Source organism: Arachis hypogaea, chromosome 7 (genome assembly GCF_003086295.3).
Source record: "Arachis hypogaea cultivar Tifrunner chromosome 7, arahy.Tifrunner.gnm2.J5K5, whole genome shotgun sequence".
NCBI lineage: Eukaryota > Viridiplantae > Streptophyta > Magnoliopsida > Fabales > Fabaceae > Arachis > Arachis hypogaea.
The window spans coordinates 55,235,452-55,244,093 of record NC_092042.1 but is presented as its reverse complement, the minus strand read 5'-3'; the positions used below and the strand labels follow the sequence as shown (position 1 = coordinate 55,244,093).

Here is an 8,642-nt window from a genome sequence, read left to right as displayed (position 1 = left end):
ACACTCTTGATGAGACTCGATGATGATTCATAATACATTGAGAAGAGAAGATAATAAGATACGATGAAGAAAATTCAACGTGATGAGAAGTGAAAAAAGCACGATACAATGAATCAGGATTGATAATGCAACTAGAGTGATTTGAATTTTTGATTGAGCATTAGATGAGTGTGCATCTACAAAAGTATTTACTGGAATTAAAAAAGTGATTCGACGCACAGGTAACATATGAGATGAGTGACTAACTTATATCAGATTTGTATATATATAAAAATATAAAAATACACTATGATTGATTAAATAACTAATTTTTGTTTTATAAACAGTGTGTGAGTGTGACCCTACGAATAATAAACTAATAATAATAATTTACGATATTGCTAAAAAAAAGTCAAAATTTACTTTATTTAATATTAAATAAATAAATTTTAAATGTTTTTGATTAATTATTTTTTGCTACCAAACATTTTTGAATAATTTAATGGTAGAAAGGAGGACAAAAAGTAAGTAATGGATGAACTTGGCCTTAAAATAATGTGGTAAGAAGTTACAATAAAAAAAGGTTCCGTTTGGCGAGGGAGGCAAGTGGGGGCATTATTGGCATATTGCCTCGTCAATTAGTATTACTTGAATTGGGAACAATAGTTCCATTTTTCACACAACAACCACTCTGTTCCAACGCCAATTCGAAGAAACCACCTCCACCAATGCTAGAATCCACGCACGGTGGTGCAAACTGCAAAATAATGTCTCTCAGCGTCACTAAACCTGCGACTTGTTCCTTCTCATTCACGAGAAAGCTGAAACTGCTGTTCCTCTCAATCATGTGCTCCATTATTTGCTTCATTGTTTCGTTTTCCCTGTTGGTTACTGCTGGTTCCATTCTTGCTTCACTCTCCATGTGAATGAATTCTTTCAAAGTTAAAATCCTGTCATACAACAGCGCACAAGCCCGCGTTTTTTCACGTTGAGAAAGTAAGAAAAAGAAACAGGACAAGTTTTGTACTCACGTTCTATTTTTGAGGATTTCATCACTCTTCAGGAGATGATAAACGTCACTGTTCCTCACATTACCCATAATCTTCTTAGTTTGTTGATCTACAACTGCAACTGCACAAGTATTATGGTTCTCCCATAGCAACTTGAAAGCATCTGCAACAGTTTGGTTCCCATATACACAAATAGGAGGTTCTTGATCTTCAACTCTGTGGACCAAAATAGCAACATACAACATGATGGACCAATCCATTTCACTTAAAGAAGCATATATGCGTGTAAGGACTGTGAGAGTACCGCAAATCTGAAAACTTGTTATCTGCAATGCTATCGAACCACTCTAGTCCATTCGATTGAAGAAGAAATTGGACTAGAGCATTCTAGCACAAAGCCAAATATGCCCTTCATCATCAACCATAAGTATCTTAAAACAAAATTCACAGCACAAAAGTAGGGAGATAGATACATACCTGTGTAACAAGAGCGATGAGTGTAGGATCAAAATGCTTTTGCTGAATGACTGGTAAAACATGGAGGCGATGTTTCGAAAGAAGCAGCAGCGCGTGCATAACGGAGTCATCCATGCGCACTGGGAAATATGGTTTCCATAGGAATGACTTGGCCAACTCGCCAATCTTGGTTTGACCAATCTCGTGAATTTGCTCTAGAATGATGGAGAAAAACCCACCGCTCTTTATATCCTTTTGCGTGGGATTTTCCATCATCTTCTTGTCGTATTCCTATGACATTCTATGTATGAGGGACGAAGAGAGCAGATATGTTGGGATTAGTGTTTTATTTACAGTATTAAGTTTATTTATGATTATTTACAATTCGTATACACCAAAATAATAAGTACTTACGAAAAATGTCCGTATAAATAATAGGTTAGTTAATTTTAGAATTAAATTTATCGAAAGAAAAATATTTTCTAGTACTAATGAATGAATGAGTGAATAGGCTACCCGGAGACACCAGAGAACCATGCTTGGGAAATCAATGAAACCGATGAAGCGATCAGAGAATCTCATGGTAGAGCAGCCCTCTGATTGTAATACATGATCATCCACAATGACTGCACCCAACACGTCCTTTTCGTACAGCATATGAATCGCGTCTTTTAGAGTGTTTTCAGCTTTCACTTCCAAAACTAATAATAATTCGTAAGTAAAGGATACATGGTATTGTATTGCTTTCAAACAGAACACGCATATGAAGCTAAAGTACCATGTGAATCTGTTATGCCGGATATAGAGCCAACGGGTACGCGATCAAGAAATTGTTGGAGTGCTGAGGCTGAATCATGTTGTTTCCGCTCATCACTCTCGTTGAGGAATGAGCAACTAGCAGTGTGCTCGTTTTCCGACAGGCTCAACACCTCTGATATTCGCCTTGATTGCATTTTGCATATTCCACTCTCACGCTTCCAATCACCGCCATTTAAGGGGCCAAGATTACTCTTCAAAGTTTTATTCAAAGGCAAAAGTAGTACGTGTCAATCTTTTTAGTGCAAGTTACCCTCATCATGACACGAGGCATTTTTATGGCCATTGAGAAGCATTCACGTTTCAACCATTGAACTAATCGCCTTTTCATTATAAAAAAGCATTTCATAGCTATGTGGATATTGTGTTATAGAATATGGGTGAAGGAGTGTGTGTACGGCCACTATGTCAGAGGGGTCTAAGACAATAAAATTTTTTGTCTTTTCTTCTGTTTTTTTATGGTGGATGTACTACGCAGGATGTTGGGAGAAGTTGTAAGGAATGTGTGTATTACTCCTTTACTAGTTGGGAGAGATCATATTGAACTGTCATATCTATAATTTACGGATGACTCTATTTTATTTTGTTCTCCGGAGACAGAGACAATTGTAAATTATAAGAAGTTGTTGCGCTGTCTTGAGCTAATGTCGGGTTGAGCATCAACTTTGATAAGTCGAATCTGATCTCAATTAACTGTGAACAGGAGTGGGTGGAGCAGGTGTGTGGCCTCCTAGAGTACAAGCAAGCTGTTTTACCTGTTAGGTATCTCGAAATTTCTCTAGGAGCGAACCCGCATTTGGTAAAGACTTGGAAACCAGTCATAGATAAGGTGGAAGAGAAGCTCAGCTTATGGAAAGCGAAGGTTCTAAATAAAGCAGGCAAGCTAGTTCTTATTAAATCGGTGTTGAATAGCCTGCTAGTATATTACCTTAGCCTATACAAGATGTCGAAGGCGGTCACTGACAAGTTGATTGCCTTACAGAGAAGTGGGAAGTGGTTCAAGCACCTAAAAAGGCTAGGAGTTGGGGGTCGAGGATGCAGTGCTCAGGAACACAGCGTTGCTGTTTAAGTAGTGGTGGCGGTTTTTCAAGGAAGATTGTCCGTTATGGAAGAAGATTGTCTGTTCGTGTAATAATTTGAATCATAAGGTTATGCTTTTTAGTTAGACTCTACCGGTAAAAAGTGGCCCCTAGAAAGACATCTGTCAGTTGAATATAAAAGCACATCAGGTAAAAGAAAAAATTATTAGTGGGCTAGCAATGGAAGTTGGTAATGGACGAAGGACACTATTTTGGAAAGATAACTGGGTCTAGAGTGGTCCTTTGAAAGCAAGTTTTTCAAGGCTCTTTTCTGTTTCAAACCAACAAGGATTTGTGATAGGAGATTGTGGGTTTTGGGATGGATTAGAGTGGATTTGGAATTTTCATTGGAGGAGAGAGTTGTTTCAATGAGAGTTGGAACTAGTTCACCAACTTCATGATAGGTTAAGACCAGTGAAACTATCAGCTGACAGAGAAGATAATCTTGTTTGAAAATTTGATAATAAAGATATTTTTTCTACTAACTCTTTTTTGCAGGTGTTGCAATCGGAGACTCTTTCGGAGGAGATTACGAGTTATAGCTTCACAAGTTCGATCTAAAAAGAGTTGGTTCCGCCTAAAATTGAGTTGTTTGGTTGGTTTGTTTTAGTGAGTAGAGTGAATACTAAAGAAAGATTGAGTAGATTAGGCATAATTCACCAGCATGATACTATTTGTGTCTTGTGTAAAACGTTTGGTTGAGATATTTTCATAGAGTTTGGGCTATCTCAGGAAGCATTAAAAGCTTGTTTGAGAGTTGGAATGACACGCCTAATAGAAAAGAGGAGCAGAAGAGATGGCTGACTGGATTCTTTGTAATTATTTGGAATGTCTGGTTAGAACGCAATAACAGAATTTTCAACAATAAAAAAGTAAATGTTGATGTCATACAAAACAGGACATTTTTGAGCTATAAAGAGTGGACTGATATTGATTCTATTGGTTGTTGATAGCAATGTTGGAGATGACATAAGATTGTTAACTTTTGTGTTTAGATTTGCTTTTGTATCTGTTTGTTTTATGCTACACTCTCATGTGTCGAGCTTCCTTTTGTAAAAAACAAAAAAAAAAAAAAACATTTCATCAAACTACTTAACTTGAATGCATCATGATTTTCATTCATTGCTTTTATTATTAATTTTACATGGTAGGGAGTGGGGGAAAGGGGAAGCTTCTATTTACATGTACAGCAGCACTACCATCCCCCAAACTCTGTTCATATGACGGTGCTATCTTGTATTGTTGCCTTTTCCATTACAACGGTGATTCCTGATCGAATGTAGAACCCATCTGCTGACCTATCTGCTTCTTCAACTCCCTATACAGAGAAAGCAATGCATTGGTTCGGTTAGGCGCACACACACACACACACACTGGACCGGAATAACTGCTAAGTGATCAAAAGGGTAGCTATGCTTACTTCTCTGTTTGCAATGATGACATCTTTCCCGATCTTTGCATTCTTGTCAATAATGCAGTTCCTAATTTTGGTGTTCCTTCCAATCCCAATTGGGACTTTCCCTTCTGCCATCAAAGAAGCAATTTCGGCTTCTGTTTGGTAATAGTCTGCTCCCATCATTACAGTGTCCTGTAAAACATGGTTTTAAAATGAGTGTTGTGCTGCATGGACTGGACCGTCCTTGGTCAAGAATTTATGGTAACTTACCTGAAGCTCAACGCCATAATCCAACCGCGAACGTTCACCAACAATGGAATGTTGGACTGTAGATTCTCTAAGGAAACATCCGTGAGAGATAATTGCATCCACAATCTGCCAAAGAAAAACTCAAATACAATGAGAGAGAGATCTTATGATGATGTTTTTTATACTTAAGATTCTATAAGATAGACTATTGTACCTTGCAATTCTCAATCTTTGTTGGTGGTAGGAATCCTGGAGATGTGAAAATGGGTTTCTTGGGATCATAAAATTCGAACTTTGGATTCTGCAAGATAGTAGCACAAAGCAGATATTAGCTCTAATAAACTGAACTACAACAAACAAATTTTGTCATTCTAGCAGGTTCATTGTATCGCAGAATGAGGATAAGAAAATGAGAAAAATGGCTTGGCCAAACCCACCTCTTTGGTAAGAGCAAGGTTAGCATCAAAAAAGGATTTTATTGTTCCAATGTCTTCCCAATAGTCTCCAAAAAAGTATGACTGCAAAAATTCAACTTTACATTGTTAGCTCCTGATAAATGGTAGATAATGTTCCTTGTAGAATGGATAGAAAAACATTTCGTAGAATTTCTCTTACATGGACATTGTATTCCTCCACGGCTGCAGGAATGATTTCAGATCCGAAGTCATTGGATGCAGGATATCTCCATTTCAGAAGATCGAGTAAGACATCTGTTTTGAATACATAGACCCCCATAGAGGCAACGTATGGTGACATTGATGCATCTTGAGGTGACAACCCAAGAAAAGAGGTATCTACATGCTGCAAAGAATCAAACATAGATACAAATGAAAGTTTAAGATTGCAAGTGATGCCCATATAATCTGTGTATGTTTTAAGTCAATACTAGCAAAGCTTTGCCATGTTAGGTGCATTACCATTGCTCTTAGATCATCATCCTTTGGTTTTTCTGAAAATTGAATGACTCGGCCTGTGTCATCTACTTTGACCAGTCCATAATCTGATGCACGGCTGAACAGAAAGCAGGCAAATGGCAATTAAACAGAAAAAAAAAATAACAAATTTGGAATTTTTATTTTGAAAAAAAAGTAGTTGCTTCTATTCACTTTAGAGTGAAATTTAAGTAAAATACTTGTATTATAATAGCAGCAAAAGACTCAAAATACCTTTCTCCCACGGCAGCGCAAGAAACTGTGATATCAGCATTTCTATCAACATGACTCTGTTTATTTGTTGTAGACACATCAGAGAAGTTTGGAAAATGATATGAAGTAATTATGAACCTGATATAACAATCTGAATATATACCTGCACGAGATCCATGTAATCCATTCGGTATAGATGATCTCCGGCCAAGATCAATACATTCTCAACATTTCTGTTCTTGGCATCCTACAAAAAATATTCTATTAAAATACAAAGAAGAGAGGGCATATAATCAATTGACAAATAAAATCAGTTCCCCACCTCAAACACCCATGTAAATTGCCTCACAGCATCTGCAGTTCCTTGGAACCAATTCTTTCCAGCTTCTCCTGGTGTTTGAGTAGCAGCCAAAACCTGTTTGGCACTTAGTTGAATTTGATTAGTCCTCATGAATAGAAACAAACTCTAGTGGCTTCTACTTGTCTATCAATAAAAGCTAGTAGAGTTGCCGCCCAATGTCCATGTTAAGGGGTGGTGACATACCTCCACAAAGCCATCCCCAAAGCTGATGCCATTTCCAAAATAGGTGCGTGCAATGTGACGATTTAGAGAAGCAGAGTTGAACTGTGTCAGCACAAATATCTTGTTAATGCCACTGTTGATGCAGTTACTCATTGGAATATCTATGAGCCTGTAGCATCCACCAACAGGTACCTGCAAAATGCACACAAAATTAACGTTGTACCGCCAAGATTAAAAGGGTAAGATCGTTGCGCTTACAGCAGGGGTTGCAGCTCGTTTGGTGAGAGGAAAAAGATGAGCCCCTGATCCTCCTCCAAGTATGATGGAAACAACATTGTTTGGGTCAGCCCCAACCTTTTTCTTAAGGAAAGAAGGCACTTGTAGTGTCTGATTCTGAAATTGAAGTGCATAATAAAAATAAAAATGCAGCCAAGGAAACAAAGAACATAATTCTACAATCATTCAAAAGAATAATCTTTTTTTTTTTTTCCGTTCCAGAACTGATCTTACCAGGGTTTGTTTGGTGGAATTTTTTGAAGTAAGAACAGCAGAAACACCGCCAGGCTTGACCCACTTGTGGGCAGCTTTAACGACACAGGGGCTGCTATTGAAGCTCCTTTTGATTCTTTCACCGAAGAAGCCATTCTCTTGATGAAAGATATCACCTTTCTCTGTGTTTGGTAAATGGGTATTGGCTTGGAAGGTCACACATGCAGACGCCATTGCAGAAAAGAAACCTCCAGATGAAACAAAAACCAAACAAATGAAGTAGGAAGAGTTTGATACAACGAAAAAATGGGGATCCCGAGAAGCAATCAGAAGAGGTAATAGTTAAGAATTTTGAAGGTAAATTATTGGAGGGAATGTGAATGTGAACGATCGAGTGGTTTTGAAGGCTAGTAATGGCTGCCTTTATTGGCTTGTGAGCCAGGGAGAGAGACCCTAATTTATTATGACTAATGAATGAATGGATGACTTATTTTTTTGATATAATACGGTTGGGGGAAAAAAATCTTCTGGTTTTGGTAACGTGAAATCCCCTAAAAGAAAAGACAATAGTAGAAAAATAATGAATGACCCGTATTGATTGTTTTTTTCACTATAGCCCATGGCTCTGAATTCCCTTAGTCCAATTTTCTAGGCGTCTCTTACACATGGCCAACCCATTAACCGACGAAATGCAATGCCATTTTCGTATATAAATTAATCTTTGTTCTAATTCCTACGGTTGTTATTTGGTTTTACTCGTTCGCGTGTCACCATTTCCATTGGAAAGTGGGGTTTGTACATGTCACATGTGCAAGTATGCAACAGTGCATGCGAGCTAGAGCTATGCATTGATAGATTGAGATTTTTTACTTTTGTTGAGCTTGATTATGAACCAAGCTAATCATATGTTAGATGTAAGATTGGTTGTGATGTTGATTGATATTTAAGTTAAAAGTTTTTTTTTTTGGTTATTCATGTTATCTTTCGTTTTAATATATTGTCATATGAATTCTATTTAATAATTAATGGTCGGCTAATAGATGGTAGGGATGACAATATATAAGGTAGGATATGATTTGGATTTAATTTTAATTCTATTCGTAGGTTGATAATTTAAAATAGAATTGATTTTTATAAAAAAAATATATTAAATTATTAATTAATGATCTCTTTATCATTAAATTTTTTGTATTTATTGAGATGTTTTTAATTCAACATCTACTTAAAACATATTTTTTATATAAATATATAATATATCTATATAGGATTGTTGCATATCCAAAATAAAATTTAAATCTTTCACACTTATTTAACTGAACAAGTGAACTAATCACTTGATCAATTTAAATTAATTATTTAAGTTAAAAATTAGTTATTTAACTAGACGAATGTATATGTTTATGCATATATGTTAATTCTTAACATAAGTATAATCATTTTCATCCAACCAGATAATTTATTGTAAAAATGTTTGATAATAAAAAAAATCAGTTAAAAACA

General features: G+C 36.4%; 2 protein-coding genes across 2 annotated transcripts; both read right to left on the bottom strand.

The window, feature by feature from the left end:
- Positions 1-508: 508 nt before the first annotated feature.
- On the bottom strand, positions 509-2,466 carry LOC112703127 (SNF1-related protein kinase regulatory subunit gamma-1-like). Its single transcript, XM_025754450.2, has 6 exons — positions 2,224-2,466; positions 1,962-2,146; positions 1,467-1,736; positions 1,294-1,376; positions 1,011-1,205; positions 509-929 (listed from the first exon to the last, which is right to left on the bottom strand). Exons 1-6 carry the CDS (start codon positions 2,396-2,398, stop codon positions 614-616), a joined length of 1,224 nt encoding a protein of 407 aa, XP_025610235.1. The 5' UTR covers positions 2,399-2,466; the 3' UTR covers positions 509-613.
- A 1,966-nt stretch (positions 2,467-4,432) lies between these two features.
- LOC112703126 (glucose-1-phosphate adenylyltransferase large subunit 1) lies at positions 4,433-7,828 on the bottom strand. Its single transcript, XM_025754449.3, has 13 exons — positions 7,164-7,828; positions 6,912-7,046; positions 6,675-6,845; positions 6,453-6,545; positions 6,294-6,377; positions 6,152-6,207; positions 5,903-5,996; positions 5,601-5,786; positions 5,423-5,503; positions 5,200-5,286; positions 5,007-5,111; positions 4,761-4,928; positions 4,433-4,658 (listed from the first exon to the last, which is right to left on the bottom strand). Exons 1-13 carry the CDS (start codon positions 7,374-7,376, stop codon positions 4,557-4,559), a joined length of 1,575 nt encoding a protein of 524 aa, XP_025610234.1. The 5' UTR covers positions 7,377-7,828; the 3' UTR covers positions 4,433-4,556.
- Between the last annotated feature and the right edge of the window lie 814 nt (positions 7,829-8,642).

Excerpts from the sequence above, each read along its gene's own strand:
- LOC112703126 (XM_025754449.3), bottom strand. The coding sequence starts at position 7,376 with ATGGCGTCTGCATGTGTGACCTTCCAAGCCAATACCCATTTACCAAAC. Across the intron at positions 6,546-6,674 it reads TTGGGGATGGCTTTGTGGAG|GTTTTGGCTGCTACTCAAAC; the intron begins GTATGTCACCAC and ends AGTGCCAAACAG. Across the intron at positions 5,112-5,199 it reads CAAAGATTGAGAATTGCAAG|ATTGTGGATGCAATTATCTC; the intron begins GTACAATAGTCT and ends TTTCTTTGGCAG.
- LOC112703127 (XM_025754450.2), bottom strand. The coding sequence starts at position 2,398 with ATGCAATCAAGGCGAATATCAGAGGTGTTGAGCCTGTCGGAAAACGAG. Across the intron at positions 2,147-2,223 it reads CGGCATAACAGATTCACATG|TTTTGGAAGTGAAAGCTGAA; the intron begins GTACTTTAGCTT and ends AATTATTATTAG. Across the intron at positions 1,377-1,466 it reads TCATCGCTCTTGTTACACAG|AATGCTCTAGTCCAATTTCT; the intron begins GTATGTATCTAT and ends GCTTTGTGCTAG.